Genomic DNA, 23,862 nt, shown 5'->3' on the forward strand with positions numbered 1-23,862 from the left:
TTTTTTTGCTTTCTATTACTTTCTTGCTTGCTTGTTTGCTTGCTTGCCTGCTTTATGCCTTTATTTTATTTTTTAAAAAATCATCTCTCTTATTTTTCTGTTTACGTGTTCTGTGCTTGGATATATTTTAAACACAATAAACACAACGATAGCAAAATAAATACTAGCTACTTTTATTTTGAAAGGTCGGGCAGGGCGGCCCATCTTTAGCAAAATAAGAGTCTCCACAGCTGCTGGTTTCACGTCGCGACCAAGAGGTTAGCTTTCTGTTAGGTCCCTGTTTACTAACGAATATATTTTTTTATTATTTTAATAAATTGTCTTATATCCAATCGTCTGTGGCTACGTTTTATATAAATTGTCTGAGATGTGTTTTAATTTATATTGGCTGCATTACCTGAAACTAACCCTTTAAAAAGAGGAAGGGAAGGTCAGAATCACTGAGGTCAGCTAGGCTAGGTAACCTAGCTTAGCATAGAAAAGCAGCAGATAGAGCAGTAAAGAGTGTTTAAACTCCAGAACCAGTGAAATATTTCAGTATTTATTCAGTGTAGGAGTGTGGTGTTTATAGTGCTCTGACTCTGCAATAAAACTGTAGATATTCCGTCTCTTATTCGCAGCAGGGTATCAGTAACAGCTGAGTTCCAGCCAGTGGCAGCTGCCAACCCTGACACAAAAAAAGAACATTGAAGGTTGATGATGGAAAATAAAACAACATTTATTCAAGCAAACCATCACTGATTGTAGGAACTTCAACTTAGGCCTCAAGCAGTTTGGACTGTGTGTCTCTCCACTCTTCCTCCAGACTCTGATCCCTTGATTTACTTTAAATGAAATGTAAAATTTACTGATGATCAGTGATGGTTTGGAGAGACGTGTCATCTGCTGGTGTTGATCAAATTCAGTGCAGAGTTTTTCAGAAAAATCTTACAGCACTTCATGCTTCCCTCTGCTCACAACTTTTATGGAGATGTGGATTTCATTTTCCAGCAGGACTTGGCACACTGCACACACTGCCAAAAGTACCAATTGATCTTATATAATATTCTAATTTTCTGAGACACTGGATTTTGGGTTTTCACTGGCTGTAAGCCGTAATCATCAACAGTAAAAGAAATAAACACTTAAAATAGATCACTCTGTGTGTAATACATCTATATAATATATGAGTTTCACATTTTTTAACTAAATCACTGAAATAAAGTAACTCTACAATAATATTCTAATATTTTGAGTTGCACCTGTTAGTTAAGTTTAATACAACATAATATATATATATATATATATATATATATATATATATATATATATATAAATAAATAAAAACGTAACGTTAAACCAAAGAAAAAGCGGTCATGTGCACAAAGACATCAGACATCAATGTTGTTTCAGTGTATTAGAGATAAACAACATTCAACAGCCTTATTTTTCACCGTTTTACATTTTCCTTTATTTAATGAGAAACTTTCAATAATATGTACAATGACAGACTTAACATTATGCAATACAAACTCTATTTGTATTCAGCCGTTAGAATTGGGTGATAAAATGTTTGAATATCCTGTTATTTAAAATGTAATTAAACAAACAAACAAACTAATTCAGCATACCAACTCAGTCAGTATAACAGGTTCTTTTCAGTTTTTCGCAACAGGCAAACAAAAAATGTTTATTTCTGTTTTTCTCTCTTGTGTTAAACAGTGATGGAGGATGACGTGCAGGAACAGACCCTGGAGCAGTTTAAAGATAAGCGTCTGGGCGGATGGGGAATCCTGCAGCTCACAGCCGGGACGGGATTGGCCGTCTACGCCATGTGGGCCGGAGTTCTGATGCCAGGCTTTCGCAGAGTGCCTCTTAAACTGCAGGTTTGTGTAGGGAATGTGGACACACTTAAACCTAGATATATTATTTACACAATTGTATTGCACTGATGTGATATAGTAACATAACAATGCAATGACACCCTTTTACAGAGCTATAAACACTTATTAAAGAATATTCAGACATTGCAATTGGAATATCGTTATTTGTAAATATCTCAAATAAATAAGACTTTAATAAAACTGCAGTTTTTAGAGAAGGTCATGTTAATAGCCTCTAAAATAAAACACAAGGGGCAATATTGAGGTCATGAAAATGTATAATGCTCATGGTTTAGTGTAAGATAGTGTCAAGAATGAGTCTGATGTCTCTATCTATGTATGTGGGTCTATTTTAGGTGCCTTATATGCCAGCTAGTAAGAAACAAGTGGGGAATGTTATGTCTCTGCTGAAGGGTCGCTCTGGAGGTTTTGCTGATTTGGGATCAGGTGATGGCAGGATTGTAAGTGTTTATGGTTCATTTTGTTGTTCTTATCGAAACTTTGTCCTTCGAACATTACAAAGATGTACTCACAGTAGCAATCAAAAGTTTCTTAAATTCACTGTTTTTTCACTGTTTTAAAATGTTCTGCATTGTAGATTAATACTAAAATCTTGGCCAGAGTGTTTTTAAACAGCTGTATGATGGCATGTGTGTGTGTGTGTGTAGGTATTAGAGGCGAGTCGGCAGGGCTTCTCTCCTGCTGTAGGCTATGAGTTGAACCCTTGGCTTCTCAGACTTTCGCGCTTTTATGCTTGGAAAGCCGGACTCTACGGAAGAGTCTCTTACCGGAGGGAGGACCTGTGGAAGGTGAGTCACCTGACTGCAGCTGAAGAGCCCATATCTCATTCTGAACTATCTCTAAAACTGAGTAGAAATTATATTTTTTATTTGTGTTTACAGGTTGATCTTTCTGGATATAGGAATATCTCAATATTCTTGGCACCAAGTGTGGTAAGTGTACCAGTTATTATCATAAACATGTGTTGTTATACACTAAAATTAATAGAAAGTAGAGCATACCAGGATCTTTATTATTGAATTTTTTTAACAGTACGTATGTAGCATTTTTACCTTAACATGGCAGCTTCAAAGCTATAGTGATGCTCCACCCACTATAACATCTTTCTATAGTAGCATCTATTATTGCTACTGCTGGATTGGTACGATGCTAACTGCACAGTCTTACTTTGTTGAAGCAGGTGGTTTAACACCTGCAAAAACTGTGTAATACTGCACAACCCGAGAAATATTTGCGGAAAACCTCAAAATTTAACTTTACCATAACAGTCCATTTTAGTCCAGTTTAGATTCTCTGCCCGAGCCCAACCCAAGAGAATGGCCTGTGACGTAGGCGTCTGTATTTTATTGCTATTTTTATTTTATATAAAGCTACAGAATAAAAATCACAATATAGCAAAGTAACAAAGTAACAAGTAACAAAGTAACTGTTGTACAAGTTATGTTATGATCAGCTCTGGGGCTCACGCACATGTGAGCTCCACCACGTGTCCGCATTATGCACTAGACATGCAATGCTTTGCACAGCTGTTCTTAATAAACATTTTTCTGAAATAATAGGTCTATGCTTTTTCAGTGTTGCAATGTTAATTAACATAATTCTGAACAGATTTCGCTCATTCAAACAGCCTGAATATATTCTAAAAAGCTCTAAAAAAATGTCAGGTTTAAATCGGGCTTGGGCTCATAATGATAGTTTATGGTGCAGGTTGGCTCAGGCAGAATATTCACAAGCTTGATGGGCTGAATTTTTTGGGCCCAATCTAAGCTCTACAGTCCACATGATCCTTAAATTTTTTAGTGATGATTCTGTATCTTTCAGGCTGTCCAGAAATGCATGTTGAAAGCAAGTCTTCTTGTTCTGTAATTATTTGTTTAATGATTTTTAAAGGATGTTACTTAAAATAACAAGGTATCCAATCACATTATCTATTTTATTACCAGTAACAGGGGAATACTACATAATACCAAAACAGGTAAATTAAAAATAGTACACTATTTAAAACATTGTTTTAAAAAAATCATACTACAAATTCCACTTCCTAAATGTAGGGGGAGCCAAGGAGCAAAATTGGCAATTCTCACATAATGCTGCTTTAAGTCAATGAAGACTCTATTTAACACGTTTTAGATGTTTTTAACAAAACCAAATATATGTTCAGTATCTGTCGATACACGAAAGTAATAAAGTATTAATTTGTGCCAGAATAAGGTGGTATCATTAAAGGGTCTAAAAAAATATCAATATTGCATTGCACCTCAGCATTTTGGTTTGCAATACTGAACAATTTTCAAAAACAGAATACATTTTAATTACTACTATACCTGTAGAAATTGGTGTCAGAAGTGGTTGATTTGTTGTGTTGTGTTTAAACCCCGCCCCCTAGATAACAGTGTTGTACTCTGTCGTTAGATCCCACTGTTCTGATTGGATAAAAAATAATGTTTTCTGTTACTCAGATCCTTTCTAAATGTGACTTTGTTTTTTATAGTATTATACTATGATACACTAAAATTGCTTGCAGTATATTGCAACATATCACAATATATTGAATTGTAAGCCCTATGTTGCACTAAGGTCTTGCCAGATCACATCTCTGGTGTCATGCCACAAACAATGAACTCTATTATCTTTTGTCCGTTAGCTCACACTGTTACAGGAGAAACTGCTGGTCGAGCTCCCTGAAGATGCTCTGATCATCGCTGGACGCTTCCCCTTCCCTGATTGGACGCCGTGCAGGATAGAGGGTCAGGGCGTGGACAGAGCCTGGGCATATTCTATAGAAGCAATCAGAAAACAGAACCAATCAAAGGACATCCAATCATCCGAAAAGAGCAGCTGAGACTGGAGAAACAGATTTTAATGGAAAGGACGGGGTTTTACACATTTTATCATTTTATCACATGGGTATTTATTGCTTTAATGATTGTTTTATGCGTCATACTGATATGAAACACCATATTTGCTTTTGCTTTCATTTTGAACACCAGCCACAGACATCATAAACACTTTCTGATTTGAGAATCAAAAGTTTTAGTGGAACTGTTCACACAGAATCACAATCAAATGCCATTTATAAAAGTATTTATAAAATATAGTGAATGTACATCTCTAGTTGAGTTCATTGTAGACCATTTTCTTTCTCTTCTTGACAAGTTATGGGTGCTAGAAGCTATTTTATTTATTGCTATTTTATTAGCTATATTAAATTATAGTACTGTATACTAAAACTATACATTTCTATTTATGTTAGGTTTAATCACTAATATTTAACAACTGTACTCCTTAACCATTATGGCTAATCTGCCATTTTGGAATTCATAATAAAAGCCCCTGGGCAGATGTATACTAAAACCAGTGACTGTATAGACTAAAATGATAAATAACATCCATTTTAAAATTATATTTAAACTATTTTATTTCATTTGGACTTTACTAAGTAAACATTTGATCAAAATATGGTCAAATATCTAAATTCTGTTCATATTTGAATCTCATTTTAAGGATTTTAAGCAGAGTTTGAATGTTTTATTATTATGACAGAGCAACATATTTCAGCTATTAATGTAAAAATTTAATTATTGTGACAGGCCTAGGTACAGGAGTATTTAATGTACACAGATTTCATATGATATTTTGTGATTAATATCATGTTTTTACGCTATATCAGTTTGCTCAAAAACAGTATTATGCTCAATAGTGATAGAAAAAAAATATGGGAAAAATATGGGTATTTCTCTATTCCATTTATTTGATAATTTGATAATGGTTTATTTTTAATTCTTTAATGCCTGAATCTTGTGAATACAAGTGCTATGTTGTACTAACTAACAAATATAAATAACGAGATCACAAGAGAAAATGTACAATTTATAAATGATCATAACAATGCTTCCTTTGTGTTTCACTCAGACTAGCTGATACGGTTCTTCTTGTATCAGACGCATAATGCGTAGATCACAGGATAACACACTTGAAGAGTTCTCTCAGCAATTGTGGGTTCTTTTTGAAGTTTTGGAGCATTCTGGTCACTTCCTGCTCCTGTATGTGACCTAGTTACCCTAGCACACATGCTCAATCTTCTCATTCAGTGACATGTATCTGAAAAAGAATGGCAAAAATAAACTAATTTGTTTGTGAGTGCGATCCTCATCACTTCCCCTTTATCAGAGACAAAAGATCAGTTTATGCGTGTATGATTGGCTATTCTTTTTCAAAGCTCCATGACTGTAGAAAGAGCAAATTCAAAGTTTGTGGGTTGACAACTGGTAAAATATTGACTATAATGCAAAATTTCTAGATCATAATGCTAAATAATATGATAAATGATGAGTGCAGTGAGTCAGCAACACCAGTCTAAGGGCATTACAGCTGAGAGCTCAGACCTAGTGCTTGTTACTTTTAGAAATGAGAAATGAAAACATGGGGGTTTCCTAATTTCCACAGGTCAGGCTGATAATGTGTGGATTGTTCTTCTGATTAAGGCCTCTCTCTCTCTCTCTCTCTCTCTCTGGTCTGAATGTCACCCCTCAGGCAAAGTGAGAATGAGCTAACTCACATGATCTTTCTTCTCTTACAAAAGTCCTTAAAACCTTACCAAGCAAGGATCAAACAGAGTACACAAGCTCAGTAGCATTGCAACCAGAAGACATAATAATAAACCACCATGGTTAACATAAAATAACATATCATAAAATGATGTCATAAAATAATGATAATACAAATTAAAAACAAATCGTTTTTTTAATAGTTTTCAGGATCTTAAAGGCTCTAGCATAGATGCAAGGTGAGACAATCTACTGCGCGGTTGAATATGGGGTTTACAAATTCCACATGGCATCCTGCAGCACATTTACCCACAGATGTTGCTACAGCTGGGCCTGTAGATCCTGTAGCTCTACACTCGTAGGTAGAAGCTGAAGGTGGAGTCCCAGATATGCCCTTAGACCATCAAACTCAATTTTAGTAGTATAAACAGCTAACTAATGAATTTGGCAGTGTAAATAGTTTATTAGGGTTTTAGTAGTATGAGCAATTTATAGTGATTTTAGTAGTTTAGTCAGTTTATTAGTGATTTTAGCAGCATAAACTGTTTATTAGCGATATTATTAGTGATTTTAGCAGTATAAACTGAGTTAGTATAATATCCCTGGTGTGCTTTGGCAGTATAAATTTAGTTTAGTAGTGATTTTAGGTGTATAAAGATTTTTAACAGTATTAACAGAGTTTATTAGTGATATGACTACTGATTTTAGTTAGGATTATATCACTGGTGTGTTTTTAACAAAAGAAATCGAGTTTAATAGTGATTTTAGTAGTATAAATTTAGGATTATTTCACAGGTGTGATTTTAGCAGTATAAACTGAGTTTAATGATGATTTTAGCAGTATAAATAGCGTTTATTAGCGATATGATTACTGATTTTTGTTAGGACTATATCACTGGTGTAATTTTAGCAGTAAAAAAATGAGTTTAATAGTGATTTTAGTAGTATGAAGAGATTTAGGACTCTATGATCGCTGGTGTTCGCTGTCTATTGTGTTCAACTGCACTACCTCCATTTTACATCACACACACACACTAAAGACTGTACTTTTATAATTTCATTTTATTGTTTATTTTGTTGTATTTATATGTATCATTTATATATTTTTTTATCTTTTTGTAACTTTGTGTACTATACTCACCTGCTGCTGGATGTCAAGAATTTCCCCTCGGGGATCAATAAAGTATCTATCTATCTATCTATCTATCTATCTATCTATCTATCTATCTATCTATCTATCTATCTATCTATATATGATTGGTGTGAATTTAATAAGGCTTATGTCACTGGTGTAATTTTAGTGATTTTTTAACAGTATAAAAAGTTTATTAGTGATATTAGTGATAATATCACTGGGGTATTTTTTGCAGTATAAACTAAGTTTAATATTAATTTTAGCAGTTAATATCACTAGTGTTTTTTAGTTAGGATAATATCAATGGTGTAATTTTAGTGCGTTTAGTGTGTGATTCTAGCAGTATAAATTGAGTTTAATAGTGATTTTAGCAGTATAAACTAAGTTTAATAGTTTTTTTAGTGGTATAAACAGAGTTTAATAGTGATTTTAGTGGTATTAACAGTTGGGATAATATTACTGGTGTGATTTTAGCAGTATAAACAGAGTTAGGATAATATTACTGGTGTGATATCAGTGATTTTAGTTAGGATATTATCACTGGTGTGATTTTAATTATTTTATTTAGGATTATATTAGCAGTGTGATTTTAGGCTAAAGCTGCTGCTGTAGAGACCGAGCTGCCTGGTTGTGCCACACTTCTTGCTGCGGCCGGTTTCATCCGGCCCAAGATTAAGATTTCACATCCGGCGGGGAGGGGCTGTGCTGGGGCGGAGAGAGGAAGCTGCGCGGCCTGGGCGAGAGAGCAGAGCCAGCGGCTGTGTTAAACTGCAGGCGGGGGTCGGGCGCTGTTCTCCTGGGCTCAGAAAAATCTCCAAAACGCGTGTGTGGCTGTTTCGGTGTGCCGGGGCGAGACGCTTTATCCAGGGCCGCGGTGAGCGTCGGTTAGTGGGGCTTGACACGAGCTCAGTCCGCCCCTCAGCACCACCTCCCCGGCCTCCACCGTAACAAGTGTCGGCTGCGCTTTCAGCGGTACCAGGCGAGGCCCTGCGGGACTGGGGTGAGCGGCATGCCGTGTATCGGCGCTTATAGACGGTAAGAGGGGGAACCAGAGACCGCAGGCCCGGGAGCAGCGATGAGGAGCCGGGTAGGGCGTCTTCTTTTCAGCCTGTAGCCGCAGATAAACACGCAGCAGCCCGGAGAGAAGACCACAGCACACCGGCTGGCCATGGTGAGTGGACTAGAGGGTGCTTACACACTGTTTTACTGTTTATTTGAGCCATTTTGGGTCAAAACAATCTAAAAAGCAACAAATTCACAAATTAGAGGATCCTGATAACCTGTGTGAGGCAGGGCTTGAGCTTTGTGGCCATATTTTAGCTAGCTATAACATTGTACCCCCTCCTTTATTGTTGCAACATTATCTAGCCATAGGTTTAGCTTGGTTAGTTATTGTCGTGATTTGTGCTAAATCTGAGCCTTTTAAAGCTCAACAGCTATATATGTTATGAATTTGGACTCTGTTATAACGCATATGAGCTGTTAAAGCTTAGTCATGTGGGAGTGAAGGTGATAAAAACGTTTCTAGCTAGCTTGGTTATGTTTATCCTCAATTATATTGAATAACATCCTTTATCATTGATATCTCATAACATTAAAATATATTTTAATACCCTTAAGCATATGGATAATATATTTAAGCTAGATTTCTTTGATTAGTGCTTAAGAACACCCAAAAACAAACATATACCCATCCCAAACCTTCACAAAACTCAACAAAAATCAACATAAGTGATCTATCAATGGTGTTCTATGGAGATGTTTATAGTTATTTCTTGGACACTAGTAATGCCACTAACAACAGGAGGGTACAGGCCAGCATATATGCCTCAATATATGCATGTTTGTGAAGCCATAACTGTGGGAGTGCAAACACACCAGACAGCTCTGGGAGAGCAGTTTAGAGCTATTTCAGACCCAAGTTTAGTTTCATTATATATTAAGTAGTTGTATCTATTTTTAGTCAGTAGTATTATATGGAGATATAATATATCTTGGACATGGTTGACAGCATATTTAGTTGGGCTTAGAACCATTTTGATAAAATGAGTATCATCTACACAATCAACTCTGTCTTTTAGGTATTGAAAGGACCACAATAGCCCTAAAACGAACATATAGCCCCCACAAACCTTCCTAATGCCCACCAAAGTAACTTTAATCAGTGGTCTTATATGGAGAGCTCAGATGTTGATTGTATCTAACCATGTCTTGGATATGGCTGAGAGTATATTTAGTTGGGCCTGGAACCATTGGAAAGATATCAGCCCCATTAACCTAACCTACCTGTATTTCAGGTGGGAAGAAGAACCATAAATATCCATTGCATAATGTTGAGAGGTTGCGAGACAGTAAGACCAACACTAAGGGTCATATCCTCACCAGAGGAGGATGCTTCTTAATCAATATTGTTCCTCAATATTGTCCTCACTCTTCTCAGTTCTGTAATTAAATATCACTGGAAGAAAACCTTTACTTAGAGCATATTTTTAGTTGAAAGAAAGAAAACAAGCATACACATCATCAAAACAGAAGCCCTACATCTGGGAGTGCAAATGTACCAGACAGTTCATCGCTTAGAGATTAGAGAATGAGAATACTTAGCATCAGCATCAAGAAATGGTTTAGAAGCTATACTGTATGTTTCAAAATTACACACCATGGCAAAATATATATATTTTTCATGTTTTATGCAGCTTAAATAGACTGACCCCAAATAATAACACCCTTAATGAACACCAAAATGGGTACAGCTCTTTTGAAATGGGTTATTATCACATATAGTTCACTTGTTTATCTCAACAAATTAGAAAATGACACTTAAAATAGAGCACGAAAGAGATGTCAGTCATTTTTTTCAGAGATGTTAAATATTAAATCGGGTCAAGATGACCCAAAATGATAAGGAATAAGTCCTTTAGCATCTCTGAGGATGCATTAAGTCTTCATGGCCGAAATTTAACTCTATTTTTCGGTATTTTAGATATTTCAGACTCTTCTCTCATGGTTTTAAGCAAAATCTGAGCATCTGCAAACAGGCAGGAACTACCAGACTGTGCTATTGGTTTATTAGCGGATGGCAAGCTGGTAAAATGTTTCTGAATTATGTTATTTTAATGTAATGATGCCGTGGTCCACATAATGGTCTAGATTAAACCAGCTCTTGGTGGTTCCCTCAACTCCGCCCCAGTGGAGGTATGTCAAGACGTGTCGAGACTTATACGAAGAATTCAGATAGCAGAGAAAAAGAGAGAAGAAACACACACACATACACTCTGTTCTTCCTCTAATTCTCTTCCTCCTTTTCGCTTTTATACTCAGGCGCACATACGTAGGCCGATGGTGTGTGAACTTGATGTACTAGAGAGGTTATGAGGAAACTGTGTGGTGGCTTAGTGTCAGAGCGATGGCCTGCACTCTTATCACTTACTTATCATGGCATCTCTCGCTCAATCTCTCTATCTTTTTTTCTGCCTTTCTGTTTTGTATTCTGTATTTTCTACACCTTTTTATTTTTTTGTTTGAATTGAAATGTCTGTACATCTGTCTCTCTGTTTGTCTTTATCATTCTTTTATGTTTCTGCTTTTGACATTCTGGCTCTGTTTCATTTTTGTGCTAACTCTATTCTCTCTCTCTTATTCTCTCTCTCTCTCTCTCTCTCTCTGTCTATCTATTGCATGTAGGCGTCGGAGGAGGCATCCCTTCGTGCTCTTGAAAGCCTAATGACAGAGTTTTTCCACAGCTGCACGACCAATGACCGCAAGAGAGAGATTGGTGAGTCTAATCATGTAAAACCCTATCATTTTATTTTCGTTTAGTTCTTATTTTACCCCATTTTCTTCTCATTTTAAAAGAAATATATCATATATGAAATCCCCTTATCACTAGTACAGACTAGAACATATGCCTTGCTATATGCATGTATTTGAAGCCATACATCTGGGAGTGCAAACACACTAGACAGTTCAGGTAGAGCCGTTTAGAGCTATTTCAGACCAACTTTAGAATTATTATATATTAAGTAGCTGTATCTATTTTTAATCGATGGTATTATACAGGGCTGCAACGATTAGTCGATATAATTGACAATATCGAGGATTTAAAATTGGTGACTGCAAATTTGATTGTGGACTAATCATTAATTTGTAACAGTCCTGTAGATGCACAATGGAAGATGGGGAAATGGCTCTTTCACACAGTTAACACTCAACTTAGTGCCCAAACACAACAGATTACATATTTACTTACTAAATATCAGTACTTTACATGTTTATACAACTTCCAGACACTTAAATGCCTTTTAAATCTCATGTTCAGTCGTTTCTAAAGTTCTGTTGTTAAAGATCAAGGACATGGCAGAATAATCGCTGACTAATCGACTAATCAAAAAAATTACCATCAGATTAGTCGACTACCAAAATAATCATTATTGCAGCCCTAGTATTATATGGAGCTTAGCTCAGCCAGTCTTGGACATGACTGACAGCATATCTAGTTGGGCCTGGAACCATTTTGATATTAGCACCATCTACACAATCTACACTGTCTTTTTCTGGTGATGAAAGGAACCATACAAATGTAAAAAAAAATAAAAAGTTGAGAAACAGGAGGATCAAAACTATGATTTTTAATCAGTCTTCCTCAATATTATCCTCAGTCTTCTCAAGTCTCTAGAAAACCTCAGCTAAGAGCATATTTTAAGTTGAGAGAAAGTAAGAAAGCATGCATAACCAGCATATGTGTCAGTAAGACATAAGCCATATATCTGGGAGTGCATATGCACCAGACCGTTCTGGGGGAGCAGACCAAGGACCAAGTTTCATTACTTCAGAATGAATTCTATTATATATTCATTTGTTGCTGTCCTATTAGACAATACTTTCACTCTAGATTGCCCAAATAGACAGGGATTAATTTAGAATTAAAACAGAACAGAAGTTTACACTTGGAACAGAAAGGTGCACTTTTTTATTGTTTATACACCTAAGAAATAAAAAGAATAAGAAGTCTAAAAAAATCATGAACCCTGAATTTTAAATCAAATCAAATTGTGAGCAGAGTGCTTAGTTGCACCCCTATTTGTCGCTGTGTAAGTGCAGCCGTAATTTCCCAGTTAATTTATATTTATATCATGCAAGCACTGTTATAAAGAGTTTTAAGGAAGATGTAGACTAAACCACATGCAGCTGTTGATTCAGTGTACTGCAGCTGCACGTCATGTGAAACTCTTCAACTGACTGACCTGCTTGTGGAGAATATTTGAACTGAACTGAAGAATTATGATCCGCATATGAGATCATTAATGATTTTTCTGTTGTTCTGTTCTGTTCTGTTCTTTGTAGAGGAGCTGCTGAATAGTTTTGCTGGGCAGCCTGGCTCCTGGAGGCACTGCCTCTACTTCCTCTCCAACAGCAGAAATGAATACGTCATGATGTATAGCCTTACAGTGTTTGAGGTAAGAATGCTGACAGCTATGTCACATCATATACTAGTGCATAAACTAACTAGCTAACTAGTGCAAAAATTAGAATATCATTTAAAAAGTTACTTTATTTTAGTAATTTAGTTGAAAATGTAAAACTCTTATATATTATATAGGTGTATTACACACAGAGTGTCTATTTTACGTGTTTGTTTCTTTTATTGTAGATGATTATGGCTTACAGCCAATGAAAACACAAAACTCAGAATATTATATAAGACCAATTGGTACTTTTGGCAGTGTGCCAAGTCCTGCTGGAAAATGAAATCCGCATCTCCATTAAAGCATGAAGTGCTGTAAGATTTTGTGGGAAAACAAAACTGCACCGACTTTATGCTTGATAATAAAACACAGTGGATCAACACCAACAGATGACACGTCTCTCCAAACCATCACTGATCATCAGTAAATTTTACATTTCATTTGTAAATCAAGGGAGCAGAGTCTGGAGGAAGAGTGGAGAGACACACAGTCCAAACTGCTTGAGGTCTAGTGTGAAGTTTCCACCAATCAGTGATGGTTTGGAGATACATGTCATCTGCTGGTTTTGGTCCACTGTGTTTTATTATCAAGTCTAATGGAGATGTGGATTTCATTTTCTAGCAGGATTTGGCACACTGCCCACACTCCTAAAAGTAACAATTGGTCTTATATAGTCACATTTTCTGAGACACTGATTTTTGGGTTTTCGTTGGCTGTAAGCCAAAAATGATGAACAATAAAATATTTTTCTTTCTTATATACACTACTATAACATTCTTGGGTTTTAACTGGCTGTTTCTGATCACCACTTTTTCTTGAACTAGAATTTGGTCAACAAGATGTGGGTTGGTGTGGCCAGTGAGGATAAGGCGGAGCTTCGTAGCTGCTTGCCAAAGTTGTTGCTGTCTCAGCACGCTCTGCTGCCATTCTTCATCAGGAACAAACTTTGTAAAGTCATTGTGGACATCGGACGTCAAGATTGGCCAATGTTCTACCACGACTTCTTTAGCAACACGTTACAGGTATGTGTGACACAACATGATGCACAGTTTTGTTGTCAGGACGTGAGAATTTATGTCGAAACTACACATTTTAAATAATACAGTAAAATAATACTGTAAAAAGTTAGTAATTGTGTCTGCATTATTGTTAAATGCTTATATAATGAGATTCTAGACAGTCTATTGAAAATGAAAAAATAGAATTATTTTTAATGAATAAAGAATTTAAGAATACATATTTTAAAAACTGTGTTTTAGAAAGAATATACATTCATTGCCCTTTGGTCCTTTGAGTTCGAACTAGGGCTGCGTGATCGACATTGATTACGTAAAATACATCAGTTTGTATGTTGACAGATGGCTACATTCACTGACAACAGGGGCTGTGTCCCAAACCACACACTACCATACAAGTGAGTAAAGTGTGGAAATGTGTGGTTTGGGACATGGAATAGGTTTTCACACCAGCACTATTTGGTCTGAATAAAACGGTTCATTTGGGCAGGTGTAAAAACAGTAATCGCACTACGCACAAACCTAGCATACCGAGCCCCGCGAGGAAAGGTGGTCTCAGTCTGATTTCAAATGAACTACTGAGCTGTTCTGTTCGAGATCCCAATCTGACCTGACTATAAAATATATTCTGTACATATTCTATATGCTGTTCAGGTGCAGTTTAACCTGCTTTATTACCTAGACAATTACTACAGTGATTAACGGATGCTGTCTCTGCTTTTGCTTAATGCTAAGCTGCTTTCACACTAAATGCGGCATGTGCAGCACTCTCTGCTCATTACATCACTTACTGACGCAACTGCTGATTTACTGTGTTCATTGGTATATATAAGTGCTTCTATCTGTGTTTAGTTTCTTGCTCCTGTGACAAACAGCTCTGACCAATCAGAGCAAAAGGTGTACTTGCATGGTTTGTTGGGGCGCATTTTGTTGCGTTTAAGTATGTGCCTGTTTAAAAACTAACCAACCCAAAGGGGAAAGCGCTCCAAGTCAACAACAAAGTCATAAACTTAAAAGGTGTTTAAAGGGTGAATTAGTTAAAGAGTTCTGGGGCTTTTTCAGCTTATTTAGTTTTTATTACTTTTATTAAATTACTTGGACGCACAAAATTCCACAAAATCGTCAGTTCGCCTTATAATCCAGTCCGCCTTTTGTATGAATTCTATCAGTCAGGTATTAATAAGCAGTAATGCCACTCCACTGAAATACATTGTTATAAAGGGGATTCGGTGAAGTTTCTCCAGCACCAAGGTTGGAGCAGTATTAGCGTTACCTGCTAACCACATGCTAGCTCTTTCGCTGTTGATAGGCGAGTATATCGGCCTGTAGTCTGCGTGTTTACCGTATTAATACATAGCTGCTTACCACGCTAAAATATTGGAAATCTAAGCTTACTGTAAATAAACTGAAGTGTATCTGTGTAGATTAACATCCAGCACTCATTTGACTTTGAAAGAAAATGATTTTTTTTAAGAATTACAGTTTTGTAATTCTTTGGCACTACCAGTGAGTGAAAAATGGTGACACCCTTGTTCCTTACTAGTGTCTCATACAATGCACCTTATAATTCAATTCGCCTTATAGTAATATATGTCTGTCTGAGCCACATGGTGTGTGTGTGTGTGTGTGTGTGTGTGTGTGTGTGTGTGTGTGTGTGTTTCTGTGGCAGTTGGTGCAGTCCCCTTCTCTAGCTCCACTGGGATTGGTTCTGCTGAAGATGACCTCAGAGGAGCTGGTGTGTCCGAGGGAAGATCTGAGTGTTGCTAGGAAAGAAGAGCTGAAAAAACTCTTACTGGAGCAAATACCTACCGTACTGAACCTGCTGACGGGTGAGACGCTCTCACAGCCTGTTCTGTTCAGTTAATTGTTTTAATAGATGGTTCCGTACTGAGTTTGTGGAAGCTGTGGGTGGTGATGCTGAAAATCTGAACATTTTGTTCTGCTTCTCAGGTATTTTGGAAACGGTGTGGGATAAGCACAGCGTCACAGTTACAACTCCTCCTCCATCACCCACGTCTAGAGAAACAGGTAAAGAACCCCCTCCTCCACCCCTGATAAAAAAAAAGCTAATTTAAGATACAACTTATGTCCTTGCTCATTAACTACATATATGTTAAGTTATAATTTATTATAATTATTTTCGGCTGAAGTAACAGTAATATACACTCTATCACAAATAGGACAAATAAAGCACCAAGATGTTCAGTGTTGGAATGGATGTAATGATGATGTCTTAGAGTAATTACAATATTAATGAAAGTGATTTTGAGTGAAAAGGATTAAAGAGTAATTGGGGGAAACTGTTGAAATACATGTAAAAGGAGGTTCTAGTAACCTGTTGGGAGCCTCGAGCCTGGATACAGGTTACATATAGTGTCCTGCAGCACATTTGCCCACAGATTTTGCTGTAGCTGGGCTTGTAGATCCTGCTGTACACTCGTAGGTTGCGGTTGCTGGGTACTGGCTGCTCCCATTAATCTCATTTAGTAGTAAATTTAGTAATTAGGCAGGCCAAAGAAGTGCTGCAATTTGTTGGAGACATTCACGGGAAACAAGTGCTGGGCATTTTTCACTAATAATTTGGTTAATTCGAATTACAGTTTAAATGTGATTTTCAAAATGTAGTAAACACGATTATACATACAGATATTTAATCTAATCTAAAATATTTATTCTAAAATATCAGAAAATGCTACTCATTTCTGAAGTGGTTAACCGCTTTACCTTGGTTACCGGCGCCTCCTGCTTAGTGTGAACAAGCGGGTCAATTTCCTCTGCTAAGAAACGCAGAAGCGCTACACCGTTAAAATAGCAATCTGCCAGAGCAAAGTCAGAGCGCACCTGGTTTTTAATGGCAAGGGAATGGCAAGTGACACTCTGATTGGTGCGTTTTTAGCTGCGCAAGGTGTACTTTTCCCGTTGTTACAATAGCAAAGACACACTGACGCCCTAAATCAAGCTGCACAGTGCACAATTGACTGCTCACCTATAGATTACTGAAATAGGGTTCTTGGTGTGTTGTAGCGACATACCGGTAACTGCATGCACAGTAGGGCTGCAACAATTAGTCGATATAATTGACAATGTCGATTATTATTTAAATTTGTCAACTACAAATTTCATTGTCCACTAATTGTTAATTTGTAACACTACCGCATTACACAAAGTGCTGGGGACAGAAGCGCAATGGTATATGGGTAAATGGCTCTCACACAGTTTATACTCAACTTAGTCTCTCCTTTTGGGTTGAAACCAGCTATAATTATTGGCCTAGAAGATTAAATAGAAAAATGTATTGTGATTGAGATGTATCACCCTGCTTTATGTGTATCTCACTCCTGATGTATCTGGCTTTGATAGGTGTGCTGGTGGGCGATAGCACTCCGGTGGGTCTGGAGTCGGAGAGTGGAACGCTGTGCCTGTTGGCTCTGGAATGCCTGGCTCATCTCTTCAGCTGGATTCCCCTGTCCTCCTCCATCACTCCAGCTCTCCTGGCCTCCATCTTCCACTTTGCTCGCTTCGGCTGCCAGCTGCCAGTCAAGACCAAGCCTCCGCCCACCTCCAACGGGGACTCCTCCCCTGGAAACCTGGCTAATGGAAGCAATGCGCAGGGACGGACAGGGCAGATGGTTGGCCACGCCGACCGGGCTCGGCTGGGCGTTATGGCTATGAGCTGCATTAACGAGCTGATGTGTAAAAACTGTGTTCCGCTGGACTTCGAGGAGTTTCTGCTGCGCATGTTCCAGCAGACCTTTTACCTGCTGCAAAGACTCACAAACTCGCACTCGCACACCAACACACACAGTGTCAAAAACAGACTGCAGGAGTTAGACGAAAGGTAAGGTCACAGGCAAAAGTATGAAAATGTGCACTTGCATATGGGTCAGCAGGGTGATTCCTCTCCAACTGCACTTTCAGTTTAAAAAAGGTTTAATTGTGTAAAGTGATAAGATATAAATCTGCTGTTTTTTCCCCTACTAAAAATAATGATTTATCTTTATTTTCTTACTTAAATTCCACCTTTGGGGTTAAAGTGCAACCAGAAACAAGCCAAAAGAATTAGTTAGAAGGTCAGGCTACAGGGCGATAATACTCCCTCTGAAAAGGAAAATAACTAGCACGGTTAGCGGGTAATGCTAATGCTACTCCAGCCCCAGTGCTGGAGAACTAAATGGAAACTCCTAAATAACACAGCAATTTGGTGAAGTGCCTTTACTGCTACTTAAGGTTTACCTTTTATTATTTTTACCTTTATTATCTTTATTATAGGCAGATAATACTTTCCTCTGAACGGGAAAATAGTGAGCGTGGTTAGCAGGTAATGCTAATGCTACTTCATCAGTGCTATCCAGAGTTAGGAGCAGGATACAGAATGATAATACTCCCCTCTGAATAGTGAAGTAGCAAGCGCTGTTAGCGGGTAATGCTAATGCTACGTCATCAGTGCTAGCCGGGGTTAGGAGCAGGCTACATGCCGATAATACTCTCCTCTGAATGGGGAAATAGCCAGCGCGGTTAGCGGGTAATGCTAATGCTACTCCAGCAGTGCTAGCCGGGGTTAGGAGCTGACTTTCATAAAAACACATCGTCCTTAACTGCAAATGCGATTTATCACCCAGCTCTGTATGACATGTAGTACCTGTGGGTGTGGCATATACGATAAAAAAAAAAAAAAAAATCATGGTAATAGTGATACTCTGGCTTCAAACCAGTCTGTTTGTTTTGCTAGTATCTTCAGAGAAGCTTTAAGGTATTCAGTGGTTGCACACGGCAAAGCCTTAGCAATCACGTAGCCGCACCTGAGCAACCACCTTGGATAACAACAGACAGATTTACTTAAGTAAATCTAATCTTTATTTATTGCTTTTCACACAATCTTTTTAACGTGCCGCATATCTGACCTCTGTCTGAGTGGTTCTTACTTTGTAAGCTGCACGCATCCTCTTCAAAGAGCAATGCTCCACATTTAAGTTTCACTTTAATTCTTCAGCCAGAATCTCAAGAGGAGTGATTGAGTTCAGACTGCAGCTAAGCTTATCACCAATAATTTGCTCCAGCTCGCTAAGAAAAGAGCTTTATTTGGCATTAGTTTAGGTTTTATTATGTTTTCTTAAGTGTTGCATCCGTTTTCTGTACTCAGGTTTGGCCAAAACATTAGGAACACTGTGAGGCTCCTACACGAGTATTGTAATATTATTGATAATATTGAAACGGAGACATCTCTTCTCTATATGTGTTCACTAATTTATGTGCTCACAAAACATTATTTAATAGTCTTTTTTTTCTGTTTAAAGTGTCATGTGGTGCGACCCGTAAAAGCAGTAACTGTTATTGAAGAAAACATTTGAAGAAAATTATACATTTTCTAATTAGGTTGATGATGTTTCAAAAGTGTTTTTATGGTATTTACCCAAGAAATAAGCAAATAAGGTTTGGTATGAGTTTTGTTGATACGACACATATCATGATACAGAGCTTATGATGCATTTACTGTGGCATTGTTTCGATAAGCTTCTGCAATGTCACAATATTTATTTAAATCCAGTGTTTCATTAATTTTAACCAAGATCTTGCAGCAGCATTGATGATGGTAGAGTCTGACCAACCGCTGCACAAAGCATCTCTTCTCCATCCAGCACATCCCAAAGATTCTCAATGAGGTTAAGATCTGGACTCTGTGGTGAACTCTCTCTCAATCCATGTGTGAAAATGATGATCTCATGCCCCCTGAACCCTGAACTCTTTCACAATTCCAGCCCCATGAATCCTGACATTGTTATCTTGGAATATGGCTGTGTCATCAGGGAGGAAAAAATAAATCCATTGATGGAATAACCTGGTCTATATTCAGTATATTCAGGTAGTCAGCTGACCTCATTCTTTCAGCACATACTGTTGCTGAACCTAAACCTGCAGACCAACTGCAGCATTAACCAACCCCACATCATTTACTTACTTAAATCCAGGTGGAGACTTGTCTTTGTTTGACCAGGCAGTGTACAAGAAATACAATAGAACATAACATAATACTAAAAGTAGAACTAGAACTACTAAGACTAGGCTGGCAGTAAATAAATAGCTAATAAATAGTAAATAAGTGGTAATATTGTTGGTAATAATACATTACTGTCTACTCAGATCAGAGTCTGTTATACATTCTGCAAAATTAAATATTGTTTTTTTTAACACCACTAGAAGGTATATGTACACAGCATTCCTAAAAGTTTGAACAATTGCAAAAGAGACTCTTATTTTTACCATTTTAAAATGGGCTTGTTTAAAAATCATAGTTATGTGCCTATACTGTATACACAAACTAATCATAATCAAAGAACCCGTGACTCAGAAGTAATCTTGCAATAATAATGCTCTTCTGCTTTCACTTTTCCTTTTTTTAAACTTGCTTTTTAAACTTTCTTTCGCTTTCACTCTTTCGCTCTCTCTCCCTGCAGTTACGTGGAGAAGTTCACAGACTTCCTGCGGCTCTTTGTTAGCGTTCATCTGAGAAGAATCGAATCCAACAGTCAGTTTCCTCTGGTGGAGTTCCTGGCTCTGCTCTTTAAGTACACCTTCAACCAGGTAAACACACAGTCAGTTCCCCAGACCTGAGATCTGTTTTTAAACACCATGTTCTGAGATCTGTATCTAAGTGCTGAGCTCTGATGATTATTTATAGCCGACACACGAGGGCTATCTGACCTGCCTGGACATCTGGAGTATATTCCTGGACTACCTGACCACCAAAATCAGGAGCCGACTGGCAGACAGGGATAGCGTCTTAAACAGGTGTGTGGAATCCTCAATTTCTATTATAGGCACTGCTTGGCTACAATTGCATCATATAGAGTTTTATTCTATAAACTACGGACAACATTTCTCCCAAATTCTAAATGAAAATAGTTATTTAGAGCATTTATTTGCAGAAAATGAGAAATGGCTGAAATAACAAAAGATGCAGAGCTTTCAGACCTCAAATAATGAGACCCCATTATTATATTGCATGGAAAAACCCTGTTTTTTAATCACAGTTTTTATGCATCTTGGCATCACGTTCTCCTCCACCAGTCTTACACACTGCTTTTGGATAACTTTATGCCGCTTTACTCCTGGTGCAAAAATTCAAGTAGTTCAGTTTGGTTTGATGGCTTGTGATCATCCATCTTCCTCTTGATTATATTCCAGAGGTTTTCAATTTGGGAAAATCAAAGAAACTCATAATTTTAATTGATCTCTTATTTTTTGTATATAAATCAGAAAATCAGTAACTTCCCAGTACAATATGGTATTCACCACTCTTTTCTAATATTGGGAAAAGCTGGCATATTTTTTTTCCTGTGATGATTATATATTGCAGTATTAAAACACACAAAGATTTTCATTCTTACTCTGTTATGAACATAATTCTAAAAATCCACAATTTTTATACTTGTTTAATTTGTCTGTTCACAGGTATAAGGATGCTTTAGTGCTGCTGCTGAGAGAGGTTTTGAATCGAATTCAGTTCAGGTTGAACCAGAGTCAACTTGAGGAGCTGGACGACGAGACCCTCGATGATGATGTAAGCTAAAACAGTACACTTTTTTTTGTTTTTTTGTTTGTGTGTGTGGTTAGGGGTGTTTGTTAGCTCTGCTACTCACTGTATTGGCTGAAAGGTGCACTGTCTGGTGCGGTATTATTTGATTAGTGGTTAAAATATTTATTCGCTTTCCTCCACCAGTCTTACACATTCTACAAATATGAATGGTAGACAAAGACTAAGTTGGGAACTTCTCAAATTATCGAATTGGCTCAAATTGTCAAGAAATATCGTCCGATATTAGCTGATCAGTCTTTCCATTTCTAGTTAATTCATGTTTCAGTTCGGTTGTAATGTCTTCATGTTTATGCTGGAGTTTTTTTATGCTGAGGATGGGAGTCGTGGGCAGTATTTTTGGACTGAACTTTCTCTTGCTCTCTGGTTGCTGTAGCAACAGACGGAGTGGCAGCGGTACTTGCGTCAGAGTTTGGAGGTGGTTGCCAGGGTGATGGAGCTGCTGCCATCTCAGACCTTCTCCATTCTGGTAAGTGTGTGTATGTGTGTGTGTGTGTGTGTGGAGCAACACTGATCCTCAGGGCTTCTTTTTATGATGCCTTAATTATAAAGGCATATTATGTATTCAAAAAGCCTAATTACAATTCAGTAAATCACATCAAGGCAGATGATTGCTCTCAGTATCACACAACAGTTTGATAAACATTGTTCTAGACACTAGTGTTAAAATGCTGATGCTGCTGCTGTTAATATTTTATATATTTAAGATATTAAACAAACTTTTTATTCCAATTCTTATGTCTTTCAATGCAAAATTGCATTATTATGGTACTGCTTTTGTATTATATGTTTGTTGCAGTAATTTCTGGGACAAGCAGTTCCTTGTGATTAAATATGGTAATTATAAAAAAAGCCATACAAGTAGAATAAATATATTGACGCATGTATTTGTGTTTCAGTTTCCGGTGCTTCAGGAAGACTTGGACGTTTACCTTGGACTGCAGCAGTACATTGTTACTACCAGAACAAGTGAGTCCTGTTAGTCCCTTCATTTTCCTCTTGACACTTTTCGGAACATGTTGTAAATCAACATGCAAATTAGTGCTAAACTATTTTTTAAGAATGACTTTGCATGTTTTATAGTTCTGGTAAATCTGTTGAATATTTCAATGTTCAAAAATGTTTTTAAAAGAGATTTTCATCAGATTTTTTTTCAACACTCACACATACTATAAGGACATACTATAAGTCATGCTTAAAATTCTTTATTTTCCCCCCAAAATTGACAGTGCACCTTATAATCTGGTGCGCCATATGTATGAATTCTACCAGTCAAGTATTAAGGAGCAGTAAAGCCACTCCCTTATAACTGAAGTACAGCATTATAAGGGTGAGTTTTCAGTCAAGTTTCTCCAGCACTAAGGTGCAGCAGCATTAGCATTAGCCGCTAACCGCAGCACTAGCTCTTTCACCGTTCAGAGACGAGTATATTGGACTGTAGTGTTCCTCAGTCTAGTGCTGCGGTTAGCGGCTAATGTTAATGCTGCTGCACCCATCCTTAGTGCTGGAGAAACTTCACTGAAAACTTACCCTTAGACAAAACATTGGAAATCTAAGCTTATTGTAAATAAACGAAAGCGCTTTACTCACCCAAATTAATGGGTTTCAGGTGAGAAATCTGTGTAGATTAACATCCAGAGCTCGTTTACCTTTGTAATTCTTAAAAAAAGCATTTTCTTTTAGTTTTGTTTATTTAAACAAAAAAATAAATATGGCGACACTTGCTCACTTCGATGTGGGCATCCTTACTAGTGTCACTTAATACCTTATAATCCGTTATAACACCTTACGATCCGTTCATTGTTTGTACGCCTTATAATACAGTGCGCCTTATAGTCAGAAAAATACAGTATGTTTCTAAAGGGGCAGTACATGAATATACAATTAACATGGGCAAGATTACATTACTTGGATGTTCTGAATATTGGTGGAATAATTTCCCAGCTCTAGTTCAGGCCGTTCAGAAGTGAAGTGCATTGAGGATTTTAGCCGTGATTTACTGTGAACTCGTCTGCTTAGACAACACTTGCTGCAGAAATGTAGCGCCAGTAACCTGCAGTTCTGCAGTGCAGGCAGCTTGTGGGTCATGTGACCTTATTTTTTGAATTTTCAGAAAGTCAGCTAAGCTAATGTATGACTGTTCACAGCTACAGATATACATATATGACTAAGTAGCCACATGCTAAACCATTTTGTTGCTTAGCAGACCGTTCTCTGTGGTTTTC

The 23,862-nt window shown here is 37.4% G+C and overlaps 3 protein-coding genes across 3 annotated transcripts in view; 2 read left to right on the forward strand and 1 right to left on the reverse strand.

The window, feature by feature from the left end:
• Positions 1-23,862, reverse strand: part of elof1 (elongation factor 1) — a 515,825-nt gene that overhangs the window by 374,057 nt on the left and 117,906 nt on the right. The window lies entirely within an intron of this gene.
• Positions 200-6,023, forward strand: antkmt (adenine nucleotide translocase lysine methyltransferase). Its single transcript, XM_022665071.2, has 6 exons — positions 200-257; positions 1,702-1,865; positions 2,219-2,323; positions 2,531-2,671; positions 2,765-2,815; positions 4,528-6,023. The coding sequence occupies exons 2-6, from the start codon at positions 1,704-1,706 to the stop codon at positions 4,723-4,725; spliced, it is 657 nt and encodes a 218-aa protein (XP_022520792.1). The 5' UTR covers positions 200-257; positions 1,702-1,703; the 3' UTR covers positions 4,726-6,023.
• xpo6 (exportin 6) overlaps positions 8,261-23,862 on the forward strand; it is a 32,972-nt gene continuing 17,370 nt past the window's right edge. The window contains exons 1-12 of the mRNA XM_022665110.2: positions 8,261-8,736; positions 11,250-11,340; positions 12,909-13,021; positions 13,855-14,052; positions 15,716-15,875; positions 15,997-16,074; positions 17,407-17,884; positions 20,499-20,625; positions 20,723-20,832; positions 21,496-21,604; positions 22,014-22,106; positions 22,537-22,606. Coding sequence (XP_022520831.1) covers positions 8,734-8,736; positions 11,250-11,340; positions 12,909-13,021; positions 13,855-14,052; positions 15,716-15,875; positions 15,997-16,074; positions 17,407-17,884; positions 20,499-20,625; positions 20,723-20,832; positions 21,496-21,604; positions 22,014-22,106; positions 22,537-22,606 — 1,630 coding nt within the window. The 5' untranslated portion in view covers positions 8,261-8,733. The remainder of the gene's footprint in view (positions 8,737-11,249; positions 11,341-12,908; positions 13,022-13,854; positions 14,053-15,715; positions 15,876-15,996; positions 16,075-17,406; positions 17,885-20,498; positions 20,626-20,722; positions 20,833-21,495; positions 21,605-22,013; positions 22,107-22,536; positions 22,607-23,862) is intronic.

This window comes from Astyanax mexicanus, chromosome 19, assembly GCF_023375975.1.
Source record: "Astyanax mexicanus isolate ESR-SI-001 chromosome 19, AstMex3_surface, whole genome shotgun sequence".
Taxonomy (NCBI): domain Eukaryota; kingdom Metazoa; phylum Chordata; class Actinopteri; order Characiformes; family Acestrorhamphidae; genus Astyanax; species Astyanax mexicanus.